Raw genomic sequence first — 16,081 nt, 5'->3', positions numbered from 1 at the left:
GTAACAATATTTCAATCTAGTTTACCTTCCTAGACTGTAAGCTTTTTTCCTTTTATTGTAGTCAGCCCTGTTAAGCACACCACCTGGAATATAGTAGGTGTTCAAGAGACAAAAACACTGATTAATTTCACATTTGATTTATATAAGGATAAATGCTTTTCTGGTCATCTTGGAGTTAAGGAAATGACAGAAAATGTATAAACATGGACCACTTTATTCTGCATAGGGAAATTAATAACTAACAAGCTAGAAAATTTTAACTTCAAAGAGACCCTTCCTAAGAAGCTACCAGTAAACATTCTAAAACCTTTTATATTCCAAATATTTGTAGGGATTACATATGGGGAAGGGCGCATCTTTACAGCTCAGAAATCTTATTCCAGGATTTATTTACACTTGTAATGAGGGCCTTGATAGGATTTTTTAAAAACAAATCTAGTGAACTACGATATTAAATCTAGCAATGTATGAGAAAGAATAGCATAACTCAGCCTTGCCTTCAGCTGTTGGAACTCTGAAACATTTACAACTAAAAGCCAGGACTCGAAAAGACTATGAATTTTATTTATTAATATTTCTATTTCATCTACCTCTAAGATCAATCTGAAGCAATTATTGTTTTCTAAAATAAAACATAAGGAATATTAGAAATCAAGTCTCTCATTGAAGGCTTAAATTCACATACATTTGTTCAAATTCATATACATATATTGATATTGTTAACTAGGACAAAGAACATAGTAATCTGTTTGCCAAGTTGTACTTCTGAGTCAGTGCAAAACTACAATGATACCTGATTAAAGGCAGAGACCTCAATAGCATTTTAGTGTTTAATATTTCACATTATCATGACTTGCAAAAGTGGGCAGATAGACGGTTATGAAAAATTACTTCTCATTGCAACTAAATGATATTTCTTAAGATCATTTAATTTAGAAAACTACTTTTTCTTAGCCGTGCAAAACCCTAACTCATAGCACTGATTATTTTATTAACTTAGAATTATCACCTACTTAAGCAATTACTATCTTAAGTGATTCATTGTAGCTAAAAAGAGAAGGTAAGAGTTAGAAAAGAAGCAACATTTATTAAGAGGCATATAAGGTGATAGGTTAACAATTCTATCATGACAGAGATAATACCTGGTGTTATTTCCATTTGATAGGTAAGAAAACAAAAGCTCAGAAAGGAACTTGCCTTATAATTTAGCTATTAAGATATTAAATAGGGATTTGTAACTATGCCTGTTAGATCTCAAAACCATGTATTTAAGTTTATATTAGTTGACCAAGCAATTATTCCACAATGCCTTCACAACTGAAGTAAAGTGGCTATTCTCTGGAATAAAAATGTCCTTATTCATCATGTTGGGAAACATTTTACTAGATCTTTCTTGAGTATTTTAATGTTCCTCAGTCTCTGCTGCGTCATGTTTTCTTTGATACTCTGGCAGATTAAGTAAATATTAATGAGGCTTTTATTTCACATCTGAAGGCTAACTAGAAACAACTAATATTTCTTACAGTACGTGTAAACAATTACTGATTTAAAAATATAGAAAAAGAAACCTTGATTTTTATTCAGAGCTGATATAGCAGCTGAAATGTAGCAGTTTTCAGTTTAGATTATAAACCCAGTAATAAAACACTCAGAATTTGTATCTTATTAAAAGATTTCCGAGATAAAACTAAAGTTTGCTTCTTTAGTAGATTAATTGCTGTGAGATCATCACTTTAGTTACAAAAAAAAAAGCCAAATGGAAGTTTTAATGTTTCTTTTTCAGCTGTACCACAGTGTAACTTATTCCCACAAGTAAAGCAACTCCAATTTCAAAAGTGGTTATTATCCACACCCTTTCTTTCAGTCTTACCATAAATTGCTGTTAGAAAAAAAAAACTGCAAATTGAAACATAAATTCATACTACACATTAAGATTTTAGATAATCTCAAATCTATTACTTAGTTACCACTTATAATCTTGATATTTGGTAAAACTTAGTACGTAGCAATATGTTTTCACTTACAGAATAGTGATTACATGGAGTAGAAATAAACTGTACATGAACTGCTAAAATAAGGTAGATCAAGGGATTAAACTGTCAAACTTGGCACATTCACTGCATTTAAAAATCAAGAGAGTAGTATTATTGTAAATTTTAGAAATGTTTATTTTACAACAAAACTAAACTGAGTAATTTTAGCTCAACAGCCTACAGAGAAGAAAACAGGTAGCTACATGCTTATAGGTACACATATGCATGAATATCCTTGTCATGATTCTAAACCTCAAATCCCTCGAACAGAGGATGTTACATTTTGATTTGAAAAAATATTTAAATTAAAATGTTTTACATGTACAATATAAATAAATATTTTCAGAACAAGAAATAATAAAGATTAATGAAAACAGCGTACACCAAATGAAACTCTTTTTACTTCTGAGTCAAATTCTACAACATGGAAAAAGTCAGGGGCTTACATTTAGAGTTTTGCAGCAGCTCATTAAGTGCTTTTGAAATTCAGCAAAGCTGCAAATTCTGTCAATAAATAAATAAAATTATTATTTGTTAATAAGCTATGACGTCCATGAGAAATGACAAAGCAAGCTAACTACGTTTGGAAAGTGGACTCATTGTTTTTGGCATCATCACGAAAACTCTGTGACTGAACGACACATCATTTCCAGTGTCACCAATAAGGCCTCAGTGTGCACTCCGGGGCACACTTTTACATTCTCAGGCAGTTCCTTAAGAATATTTGGGAGCGTCTGCAATGTCTTTATATTTCTAGCATAAAGATCCAATAACCAGTCGGTGTGAGCACTGGTGGCTTCCTTATAATTCTTACAAGCCACAAGCAGCTCATTTAGATGAGTTAACCCTTTGAAAGCTAAAAGGAACTCCGAAGATAAATCAAAAATTGAACAAAAATTTAGCAACATCCTACTAAGTAAAAATGAACCAAATTCAAGTTGCTGGTGGTAAAAATGTTTCTCTGTTTGTGCATGAAAGTTCTCCACTGTATCTTCTATTTTTGTAATGGCAAATAGTTCCTCCTTGATTTGAGATGATAGCACGTAATCCAAGGGCAGTTCTCCCTTAGAGTTCCTCTGCTGTAAAAGCACCGGGCCTGGGAAAAAGAAAACATACAATGTTAAAACATTTTTATTTTGGCAGCTTAACAGTTGTTTTCTCTATTTTTTAAAAGCATCCAGGTCTCTGTTTACAATCCAAATTTGTCCTAATTCATGTTGACAAAATTAACTGGCTATATGAACTGAATGCCTAATAAAGGTACATTAAAAAAACTCAGACTTTCCGGCAATGCCTAATTAGGTTTGCCTAAAAACAGAAGCCTTAGTTCAATAAACAATAGATTTAACTACAAATTTAAAAGAAGCGTGTAAAACTTCATCAATTGTCATCTTCACCTAAAAATTTCAGTGTTCCCAGAAGATATTAACAAAATATATTCATCTTCAATTTTGTGTAAGAGTCTTGAAGGTATCGTAATTTTACCAAGAAAAAAAAGTACTGCCCCTTCCATGGCTAATAGGTGACTGCATTAAAGACTACAAAACCTTGCATAGCCACAGATCACACTTTTCACTTATTCCTGCTTATGTTCAATTTTTAGTACAAAAACTGATTCACAAAAAACTAAATGTTAACTTCTCTGGGTCAAAATCAGATTTCATCTTTCAGTCCTAGCTAAACCTATCTATATCCACTTAGCAAGCACTCAAGAGTTTATCCCCTGGGTAGTAAAGGATAATATGGGAAGGGCAAAAGAAAAATGACTCCGTATTTGGTTACATAGCACTGAGTACTCTGTACCCCCCCTCTGTCAAGTCCTATAATTATTTATGCGTTCTGCCATAAAAATTTTATAAGGGATAGAAAGGTTTTAGTACTAGAAGACATGATCAGAAGATCCTACATACAACAGAAGAATATGTTGTCAGAGAATAGATTAAAGCTGCCAAAATTCCTAATGATGAAACTGATGAAACACATGTAGTGGTCTAGATATAAAATGTATTTAATATAAAAGATCAGCCAATGAGAATATGTGATTGATTTCATGGAAAAAAGAGAATTCTATACCAAAATTAGGTAGGTCTCATCATTATGTTTTATTTCAAAAAACTGCACCAAATGATTCCCTCTTAAAAAAAAAAATACAAGAAAATTACAGACCCAAGATGCCAAAAGTAAACAAAGGCTTTAGAGATGTAAGTAAACTCTTGAAATTACTTCTCTCAACACTGGGTAACTCATAATGAAGAGTTAATGTAGTTACTATAATGATGGTGTTAAACCATCTGACAGATCCAAAGTCAGAATATGACTACGGGAAAGGTAAGTGCAAGTGTGACTGTAAAAGGGCTGTGGTAAATTCACCTACAAGTAGATTTCCTCTCTTATGACAATAAACTCATACATTTACTATTCTTCACCAAGAGCCATGGAAAAATTCACTTTGGTCAGTATAATCCCATTCTCTTCCAAAGAGCTGGACTTAATACAATAATGGCTCTACCATCGCTTAGATCATTTGAAGCAAGGCCAAATACTGGCTTCGAATGTCACATATGTGATTGAGTAGAAAAATAAAGCACTTAGGAGACAGAACATTATAGTTTAGTAAACATGTAATAGTAAAAAAAAGTGGAAGAACTGAAACACATATTGATTATGAAATGGTGTCACTAAAACAGACACACTAAGGCCTTTAGGGGGCAGGAGAAGACTATAAATAACCAAATTGCTTAAGCTACCAAGCTATACAACCATTCACTTATGGGTATATATTGGGGGGGGGGGGGGGGGGGGGGGAGGGAAGGGGGTGAAAGACACCTAAAGAAAACATGCTTTTTACTTTCATGCAAAATGAAACAGCTTTAATTATAAGAGAAAATAATTTTAAAGTTAGCACAAATAAGAGTCACAGGAAATTTAACACAAATTTTTATTTCTGCATTACAAGCTAATCATCACTTTTCCTTTGTTTCTCTTGTAAAACACAAATCAGTTATCTGTGAAATTTAACCTACAGTGTATACTATTCAGTTCAGATATAAGAAGAACTTCACTTAAGAGGGGGTTGGAGGTGCTATCTGAAATGCAGAAATCAAAAATTAGAAAAAGCAGATGAGTATTAAGCTCAAGTTATCTCCATCACAAAACCCCTGCACAACAGTTACATCATTTGAAAAAAAGCTTCCTACTGTAACTTAAGTGACTGCAAAATATGAATGAAGAAAAGATATTCTAGGTTATCTTTTTTTATAGTCTGTAAAGAAATGACTCATTAAAAAAAAGATTAAAAAAAAGATTAATCGCGTTAGCAGCTACATACAAGAAATGAAACAAGAATGAAAAATCCAAGTAATCACAATGGAACATTTACATTCTTTTATTAATAAGCTTTCAGAAATGGCTGGTTCACAAAGACATTACACAATTTAAGTAAAAGGATTAATATTTAAAATCAACACATTCAATTGAAAATACACCCTCATATACAAACCTAATAGGCTTTATAATTAATAAAAATAAATAAATACTTATGGATTATGAAAATGCACCCCTATTAAATAAAAGGTGCTTATGTTCTAGGAGACTTTTTATCTTTTTCACTAATATGAAATAAAGGCATCTTTCCTTACAGATCTTAAACATAAAATGCTGTCTACCTTTAAGGGATTCATCAAAAAACTGGATAATTTATCAAAACCCGTTTAGCATAAATGCACTCACCCCCATGCTGTAGTAGCAGCTTGCCAATTTCTACATGTCCGTTTGACAGTGCATCATGCAAAGGAGTCACCCCGTCCACTTGAGTGAGCAGATCTACCTCTGGACAACGTTGCAAAATTTCCTGGACACACACTGTGTTGCCATAGTTACAGGCTTCATGCAAAGGCGTCCAGCCAGCATTGTCTAAATTAGAAATCAAGGCAAGTTTTAGAACAGCAAAAGTAGGACTTTTGGTAGTGAAGTACTGATATTCTGCTTCCTTTATCAGTGTGACTTTCTAGATGCTTCATATAGAAATAGCATGCTTTGATAAAAATGTCTAACACATAGTCATATTTCTAACTGTAAGAAAATAAAAGTTTTAAAATATGGATTTTGAGATCTTATCAAAATATGGACAAAAAATGTTTCTGCACTATTAATCACTAATTTCTTGGTTTTGTAACTGGTAATATTTTAAAGATATGTTAGGTAAAGAAACTTAAATGATTTTTCTTAATGTTGACATAAAACCATTTAATACCACAAATATTAAGACACTGGATCAGACCACAAAAATGGAAAACTTACCTTTAACATTGATGTCTATTCCTGGCAAAGAGAGAAGAAGAATCAATTTCTCCACTTGGTTATTTATGCAAGCTCTATGGAGGGCTGTTTCTCCTGCCATAAAAAATTAATAGATTATTCCAGAGAAGACAAGATATAAACTAAAGAAAATAATCAAAGGGCATGAACTAGGAGATCTGGCCACATGCCAGAAAATTATTTATTGAGTTTTCCTTTTGACTGGTTTAAACATTTCTCGCATTAAGAAAAAGAAGGGGGAGGGATACCCACCAATCCATAGAGCTTCTGTTCTATCAGCAATTCAGCAATGAAATTCTACTGCAAAAGGTTTAATACAGGCATTGTCTCCCCCTAGTTCAAGGTTTAAAGCTTCAATCCCGCTATAAAAGCTCCAAATGATCAGAGAACACCAAAAATACTGGGTTTTGCGGCAATAAAAGTTTAGAGTGCAATTGCCCTCTCTTAAATTTATTCATGAACCTACGTTAAATGTATGGCTCTTTTTTATACAGCATTTATAGCTTAATTCAAATGAATGTTTCTGGCTAAGCACGAGTGCCTCTACACACTCAAGTATAATTCAGAACTTCAAATCCATTAACAGATGGTTTGCTGCTTCTCAATAGGCTGTCTGGCTTGGCTACAGCAGCACAGAGAAGGAGAAATGGGGGAATCTTAATATAAACACACACACACACACACACACACACACACACACGAAAAAAAAAATCCTAGTACCATTTAAAGCTGAAACAGAGTGACAAATGAAATGGTAAAGTTTTTTCTAGGAGGGATGCAATTAATGCCTGCTGGCCAAAAGTGTCCATATCCATCTCTGTTGTAACCAAGACTAATAAGACGTAGTGATAATTTGATGTAACTGGAATTAAAAAAACTTATAATAAGCGACTGTCTAGAAAACAAATGAAATAATCAAACTCTTTCTTGATATAAGATACTAAATAGCATATTTTTAGTATTCAATTTTATAGATTATCTCTGTAACTTCTACCAAAACATCTCTTTTACATGCACTGAAAAGCTTTTGAAGTTTTTTTCCCTCTATTATTTCTCAGTTCTCTTCCTCCCTCCCAGTTCCCTCTGCTGTTCAGCTTAAAGTCATTCATATTCATTTTACTTTCTGACACAATAAACAAAGAAAAAGAACACTGTTTGTGCAGTTAATATTGGAGTTCTCCTTTAATACATTTTTCACATTTTGAGCTAAATGGGCAGCTATTTTAAATACATGAAATGCAATTATGAACTTTTATTCATGTTGAAGGATTAAAAGAGCTTCACTGTTACTGTTCACATTGGTGTCCTAATGAAAATTTGTGTATTAAAAGCACAATACAGCTCTGTATCAAGAGACTGCGCAATTTTCTTTGGCCAGGTACAGACTCTTGGAAGAGTCTTATATTTTAGTTAAGAGGTCACTAAGTGAAAGAGGTGCCGAAGTGAATTATTACAGCACTATTCTTGTAACTCCATCCTTTAGGTACTTAGGTTCCAGTATAGTCAGAACCAAAAGCCAAACACATTTCATAGTCTGGGCTCAATGCCTGGGAGAAAAGAGTCCATATGCTTAACACAGCTATGTAACATAGACTACTCCCCATTCTTTGTTCACAAAATGTCTAGGACTGAGAGAGATGAAGACTGAATTATACTTTCAAATCAAAAGAGTCTAATCCCAAGCTGCACAGGTTGAGGTGGAATAGAAAAGTAAGGCGGGCAAATTTGGAATGAGCTCAATATGAGTTAATATCTGGAGAGGCAGGGGGAAAAAAGTAAGGGAGGAATATTCTATTATACTGAGTATTAAACAATCACTTTCTTTGCATAAATGACAGTTCAAAAAAATAATATGCTAAGAAGGTATTTTCTGGACCTAGTCAAGTTCAAGTATTCATCAGGGCCAGTGTGTAAAACTTGCAAATACTGACTACAACCATGAGAAGTTCCTAGCATAAATTAGATACTTGGAATACCTTTTAGATTAGTTTTGTGAAAATTCATCTTTGTAACTAAAGAGGGGCAATTCTCCTTGGAACACGATAATTCTCCTTCTGACTTCTTTTTCAATCTTTTTAACGATGAGGAACATTTAGCAAGGTTCAGCTCTCTGAAAATAAAGAAAAAAAAATGAAAGCTGGTTTTTCACCAAGGTATGGCAGTGTACATTACATACTGAGTACTTTCAAAAATCCAGCCCCCTGTTCATTGAACCCCCCCACCCTTATTCATTCACGTCTTTACTGCTTATTTTTTTTCAATATTTATTTCACATGTACAGAAATAAGTTTTCATGCATTAATTCTTATTTTAATAACATGGTACCCCCAACTGCCCACTGAAAAATTTATGAATGTGGACTGTCACGTAGAGGAAGAGACCAAGTAAACTACATTTGGCAGAGAGAAAAAAAGCCAAGCGCTAAGATCCAAATGCAGGCCCTTGTTCCCCATTCTTATTTTCATATTCTGATCCTATTCTTTCTAAAAACATTTTAAGGTTTTCTGAATTTTATACAGTAAACTTTTAGAAGAGGTATCTCACTTGGGGAAAGCTACTGTTAACAATTCAGAGTATCCTACATGACTATAGATTCTGAAATCCTATCTTTATCATATTATATATACAAGTGGTAATTTAAATCACAGGCAAAAATGGTGTAAAAGAATTTGAAAAACAGTTTTATTTCTTTTGGGAAGCACTTGCTCTTAATATGAAACATACACCCTGCATTAAAGAAAGTAATAATGTTGATCATATGTATTTATTTATACATCTCAAACTGAGTTATGTGCTACTCAGTATAATTCAGACAAGATCACAGGTAAGTATTAAGTTTAAGACTTAACGTGTCCAAAAAAGGGCCGTACTTTAAAAAAAAAAAAAAAAAAAGGTTGATACATGACCATCACTTACGGTAATTCTGGCAGCCCTTCCACTTGTTTCTGTTTCGCACCATTCAGCATTAACAAGGCTCTCTGAGATTCAAGGCAAGGCCGCTGTCCTATTTTCTTTGATATCTGTATCTTTCCAGCCCCATGCACACCAGCCTTCCCCAAAGCTGGCAAATAGGAATATACCTGTTGCAAAATAATATTATAATGCTTTCTCAACTACAAAGACCTGGAAAAGCATTAAAAAGAAATTATCTGATTCATTTCACCATTAGTTTATATTTTCTTGTTTTAATCACTATGGTTGCTACCCTTTCTCATTTGAACATGCCAAGATATTAAGAAAGCCGCTAGTTCCATGTCATTAATATGACATACGTAAAAAGAAAAACATCTTCTTGAAAGTAACTATTTTTTCAAATTCACTTTTGATGCTCATTTAGCAAAGTTCTTCTGATTAGCCTAATGTTCAACTTGTTATAGTTCATTTGCATATTTTAAATATTTATGGTTTATGTACAACCAGTATTTTGTCATTTCCACTTTGGTAATGCCTTCCTTCGACATGAAACAAGTCTGGAATAAGTAGAATAAGAAGAGCAAAAGTCAGTGAAGACAAGGATTGCTGCAAAACAGTATTTGCCCAATTTGATCAATAAACAAGCATGTTTCTCATTTGTTGAAGACACCGAAGACAGTAGATCTTAAAGACAGACAAGATAAAACTGGAAAACCTTGAATCAAACGCAGCTTGTGTGTGTGTGTGTGTGTGTGTGTGTGTGTGTGTGTGTGTATGATAAAGAGGAATAACTTGTGGCATCAATGACACATTTTGCTTTTTAAGTATCATTAAATACTACATAAAATTTTTTTGGATCTACATCTTTCCGAAATTATTATTTTATGTGCTATGGCAAGGAAACAAAGATTTTTGTATTATTTTTCTGTTATCAATCCTTAATTACTCTCAAATACATAATTAAAATTTCTATTCACTAATCACTTCATTTTCAAGGTAGAAAATACCCACTCTTACACAGAATTGAAAGGTTATATAGATTTATATAAATTTGTAAGATTTAGAGTTAATAAGCTCTGCCCAATTATTAGAAATAACAAAAACATTTTAAAGTTGGATTTATGAAGTCATCTTTTGGCAATTAGAAGAACTAGAACAGACTGGTGCTTACCATTTTTTGGAGAGAGAGTGGCTCAGAAGAAATGCTGATGGAACTCTGTGAACACAACTTTTTAAAGACTGCCTCTGCAACAAACATTTGAAGCCAGGAGGAGGAAAAGGAACAAATGAAAATCTCTAATTCCTGTGAAGAAAAGTCTGTACAAAGCAAGAGAAATAAAAATAGTTATTGCTACACCCTATAAAACTTCTTTCTACAGAGTATTTCTGCATGAGTGTCATTCATTGAAATGATGACTCCTACACCAGTAAGATTCATCCATATGATTTTAAAGCACAAAAAACAGACGATACTCCTAAGATGATACTTGTCTTTCAAGAAATTAGAAATTTTATTTTTTTTATGGTGCATGTTCTCACATTTGAAACAATCATTAATTTTTATTATTTTAAATAAAAGTTTTGAAATTACATACACACACACATGAACAGAGAGATGATATATGAATAGATAGGTATAGGATTTTATCACTATATTTTCCAACTAATGTAAAGATATCTTCACACAATAGGGTTGTCTTTGGCGAACCAGTACTTGGTTTTTTAATGGACACATATATTATTTAATTTGAGATGACAGGAAGAAAGAAATTAGGCCCTTTCCCCTGACAACATCCATGAATCCTATCACTGCGGAGGAGGAGTAAATGTAAAGGAAGGGAAAATGTAAGACAAGAGAATGTATGAGGACATCCTTAGAAGTCTGTACCCATCTACTATATAGGAAGTAGGGGAGGGGGCTATAATTTTAAATGACAAAACCAAAATGAAACACCAAGAGACTCAAATCTTTTCTACCAAAAACCTCAAGTTTTCCAATAACATGGAAATGCATAAATATACACAAGAACTGAAAGTAATAAAGGACTATCTGCCACATAAAATAATCTATTCGATGCTATGAATTCTCCATTGATACTTTCTGTATAAGTAACAGAATGGAATATAAAGAATAAACAAGACCAATCAACAAGATGCTAAAAGAGCTAAAATTAAAACAGGACAAAAAAGTTGTGATATTATACAATATGGCAGATTCACTCCTGTGGGGGAGAAAACTTTTTTTTCTTTACCCTTCTAGGTTCTTTTGGCGGGTCTATTAATTAAATTGACATAAGAAAGATTAACATAGGGAAAACAAATTTAATTCCTTTCATATGGGAGCCTCATATACATGAGAGGTACAAAGACAGGTAATTAAGGTTTACATGCCATCCTAGTTAAGGAGAATGGAGGTAGGGGTCACAGGGAAGGAAGACAATTTACAGAAGATGGGAAAAGCAAATGTTTGGTAAACAAATATTTGACATGCTATACAGAGACAATGGGACACAGAGAGGAATCTGAACAAATAGGCTTTGCTAAACTTCCCCTAGCTCACCACTCCTAGCTTATACTCTTTATAGTTACCTCTGCTGATATTTCTCTTTCAGGACCAAACCCTCTATCCATTTTGAGAGAGAGCACACGTGTGGGAGGGGCAGAAAGAGGGGGGAAGAGAGAGAACCTCAAACAGGTTCCATACTGTCAATGTGAAGTCCTATGCAGGGCTCGAACCCATGAATGCAAGATCATGACCTGAGCTGAAATCAAGAGACAGATAATTAACAAACTGAGCCACCTACGCGCCCCTCGAGTCTTTGGATACTTGATTATCTTTAGTGCAAAATAATCCACCTGCCAAAGTGACACATTCTCGGGTGGCATATTTTCCTCCCCTTCAGTCCAGCCTTTGAAACTTCCCAAGAAGTTTAGCATTCTAGAAGCTGAGTTGATAGATTGCTCCATCTCACTGAACCAGTCTCTTAGCCCTGAGAACTGGTCAGTTCAATGAAAAGAGTTGTGTCTCATTTCAGGAGGTAGTAATACAGGTGTGCTCCCAAAGTTAGGCTTACATTGTACAATCTGGAATTTACTAAGGTTATTTCTATGGAAGCAAAAGTTAATGGCTGGGACAGACTATAATCGAAATCTCTAAGTTGTGAAGGCAGCCAGTCAAGATTTCTAGATGTCTGGCTCAAAACACCTTCAGATTGAACAAGTGCAGGCAGTGGCAATCTGACAGATTTTCCTCGTTTGCAGTGTGAATGTCTCTGGTGAGTTTTCTGAGTGGCCATACAGCATTAGGTATGAAGACCATCCATGCAGGAGCTGCTGTGGTAATTTCTATAAAGTTTATATCAAGCTATCCAGCTTTTGCTTGCACAGCTTCAGGAAAAGGGATATTTCAGTTCTCAACAATTCCAAGTCAGAAAGGTGGGAAAAAAACTTAGAAAGGCCAGTTTGGAGAATTATAGCCAAATATTGGAGGGAACTAGAAGAATTCAGCATCTAGTCCAGTTTACAGGTATAAAACAGGACCTCAAAGGCAATTAACAGAAACAGGATCTGATATCCATAAAAGTGTATTATGGAAACGATTTTTCTTTCTACAGTCACCCTCATTTTATCAAATATAACCACAATGAGACAAATTCATTTGCAAATGAAGTCTAGTAAACGTGGCTGATTATTTACATAAGTGCAGCAAGAATAGATATTGACCATACAGGCTCTTTTAAATCTGCTGGAACTTTTCATAAGGAATTTCAGATTGACCTTTTATTTTTTATGATTTAAAAAGTTAATTTTCTTTTCTTTTTTTTTACTAATCTTAACACCCAATATGAGGCTTGAACTCATGACCCCAAGATCAAGAGTTCATGTTCCTTTGACTGAGCCAGCCAGGCATGACTCTGATTCAACTTTCAAAAGACTCTTGAGGCTAGGAAGCCAAGCAAAGTTCCTGCTATAAGACTTTGCCTGCTATACCTATAGACGTGGATAAATTCCTCTTTTCCTGAGGTCTCCAAAATATCCCAAGGTTTCTGAGCCTGCTAGGAAGTGACCTTGTTTAGCTGGTAAGGCTGCTGGGAATCCTGAAAGCAAGGTACCAGGTTGTTTTTCCAAGGGGATTTAATGGCTTCATGAAGTCCGCTTTAGTTCCTTAAAGCTGTCTGGTCATAATGCGATTCTATGCACATTCTCAAATATGACATTCCAGCCAAAACTTTGGCAACATAACCAATGTATCCAATTGTGTCTTGTTACAAGGAGAACTGATTCTTATTGAACTTATGCAAATAACTATACTGTCATGAAAATAAGAATACTAAGAAGTTTCTGAGTTCCAGAGAGATCAGGTAGGGAGAAAAGGTTAAGGTTTTGTCTTTGCTTACAAAAGTATACTTTACCAGTTTGTTATAAAGTTTCCTTAAAAGTGGAAAAACATAACATTAAAAAACAGTAATGTTTCAAACAAACAGTTATAAAAATTATAGTCATCCTCATTAATCCATTCAGTCCCATAAAATTAATGCTTATTGATCAGGATCTTATGTTTGCAGTTTTAGGAAATGATGTTTCTCCATCAGAGTTCTGCAAATCCTTACCCAATTAAATGGTATGATCTTAAAATTATGAGAAACAATATACTACAGTATTTGTCAGAGTCCTTTCCATGAATCTGAGGATGAAACATATTCACAATGCAACAGAGCAGAACAGTAACTCTTTGTAAATAACAAACTTAAAAATGGCCCTGGTTATTTGGTTATCTCTCTGGCACACATCTTAAGGTAAAGACTAGAATGGGGTGCCTGGGTGGTTCAGTCAGTTGGGTGTCTGACTTTGGCTCAGGTCATGATCTCATGGTCATGGGTTCATGCCCCACATCAAGGCTCTATGCTGACAGCTCGGAGCCTGAAGCCTGCTTCAGATTTGTGTCTCCCTCTCTCTCTCTCTGCCCCTCCCCTGCTCGTTCTCTCTCTCTCTCTCAAAAATAAATGAATGTTAAAAAAGTAAAAAAAAAAAATGAAGACTAGAATTACAAGTGACAACATTATACCAGCACATATCACATTTCTGGGTATTTTACATTATTTTTGGAACACTTACATACAACTATAGAAAAACAACATAAAGAAGGCTTAAGTATTACTTCTTATTTGACAGTGTTTCCCATGTGACTTATCAAATAAACCTAATTTGTTCAGAAATGCACATTTGACAAGGAGAAAGAACATATCTTTTGCAATACTCCAGGGATCCTTTGCAAAATCGCAAATTTACTTCGAAGTCACAAAGGGCTTTAGAATTCGATTTTGAGAAGTTTGTTAGAGTATCAAAAGATTTTAGGGGAGACTGGGTGACTCCTTTGGTTGGGCATCCGACTTTGGCTTAGGTCACAATCTTGCGGTCTGTGAGTTCAAGCCCTGCATTGGGCCCTGTGCTGACAGCTCAGAGCCTGGAGCCTGCTTCGGATTCTGTGTCTCCCTCCTTCTCTGCCCCTCCCCTGTTTGTGCTCTGTCTCTCTTTGTCTCTCAAAAATAAACATAAAAAAAAAAAAAAAAGATTTTAGAACGCTTGGTCAAACAGTATCATAAGCCACTGTGAGATAACCAAAGTGACAAAGATTTTGCACTCAAATATAGAAATTCAAGTAGTCAGAAAAAAAAACAAAAAACAAAAAACAAAACACCTTGGCAATAGAGAACACTCTGTTTTCTTAAGTCATCAAAAACTTGTTAAGACAACAGAGGAAATTATTTTGATAATACACAGAATTGTTGTTTCCTAGGCAGATTATTTAAAAGGTGAATAAAAACCTTTCACATTATTGAAAGAAAATCGGATGGTCCAAGAAAACTTTGTCCTTTTAGCAGATGAAATAATACTTTCAGTTGTACTTAAAGTACATTATTGACCTCGAAGGTTATTTTGTAAAACCCTCATAATAAATTCATTTAACTTTAGCCAACTTGACCTCGAAGGTAAAATTCTCTCTCCTTCCCATTCTGAAACAATTAGGAAAAAATTACTTGTTTCTCTCTTACCAAAAACACATCTCCATACCTCATACCTTCTCTTAGTCAGAAACTCGACTTGTTCCTTGCATGCAGTTATCACCCCTATTATTTCCAGTAGTCTTAATTACATATATTAAATAAAATTCTTAACCCTTAGAAATGTTAATTTCTAGTAAAAACTAAGAAGTAGACAATTGTAGCATTACCAAGAAATTTTGAACACATTCAATAATATCTAGAAATATATTGTTCCTCACAGTAAATTTGCCAAAGTGACAAAAGACAAGTTTACTAACACACCAAATATCTTTAGTTCCTCTGTGAATCCAAAAGGGGATAAAACTTTATACGGTAATTAATGTTGTAGTATTTTATCTTATTTAAAAATGATCTAGTATTTCCATCTTATTTAGAAATGAATTTCTACCAGGGTGTTGGGGTGGCATTCAACTCTTGATTTCGGCTCAGGTCATGGTATCCCAGTTTGTGGGTTTGAGGCCCACATCTTCACTGACACTGCAGAGCCTGCTTGAGATTCTCTCTCCGCCGCACCCCCCCTCCCCCCCCGTCCCTACCCTGCCTGCATGCTCTCTCTCAAAATAAATAGACTTTAAAAAATTAAAAAAAACAAAGGGGGCACCTGGGTGGCTCAGTCCGTTGGGCATCCGACTTCGGCTCAGGTCATGATCTCACGGTTTGTGAGTTTGAGCCCCACATCAGGGGCTGTGAGCTGTCAGCTCTGAGCTGTCCGCACAGAGCCTATAGTCTGCTTCAGATTCTGTGTCTCTGTCT

General features: G+C 34.5%; 1 protein-coding gene across 3 annotated transcripts in view; it reads right to left on the bottom strand.

Moving 5' to 3' along the window:
- Positions 1–2,021: 2,021 nt before the first annotated feature.
- Positions 2,022–16,081, bottom strand: part of SLF1 (SMC5-SMC6 complex localization factor 1) — an 85,056-nt gene continuing 70,996 nt past the window's right edge. For 2 of the 3 annotated variants that reach the window (XM_047877394.1, XM_047877413.1), the window contains 6 exons: positions 10,435–10,580; positions 9,267–9,430; positions 8,327–8,460; positions 6,333–6,425; positions 5,763–5,945; positions 2,022–3,129 (listed from right to left, as the gene is read on the bottom strand). In XM_047877394.1, the coding sequence (XP_047733350.1) occupies positions 2,648–3,129; positions 5,763–5,945; positions 6,333–6,425; positions 8,327–8,460; positions 9,267–9,430; positions 10,435–10,580 (1,202 nt within the window). In that variant the 3' untranslated portion in view covers positions 2,022–2,647. The remainder of the gene's footprint in view (positions 3,130–5,762; positions 5,946–6,332; positions 6,426–8,326; positions 8,461–9,266; positions 9,431–10,434; positions 10,581–16,081) is intronic. The other variant, XM_047877403.1, reaches the window with a different exon arrangement.

This window comes from Prionailurus viverrinus, chromosome A1 (assembly GCF_022837055.1).
Source record: "Prionailurus viverrinus isolate Anna chromosome A1, UM_Priviv_1.0, whole genome shotgun sequence".
NCBI lineage: Eukaryota > Metazoa > Chordata > Mammalia > Carnivora > Felidae > Prionailurus > Prionailurus viverrinus.
This window is presented reverse-complemented; position numbering and strand designations above follow the sequence as displayed.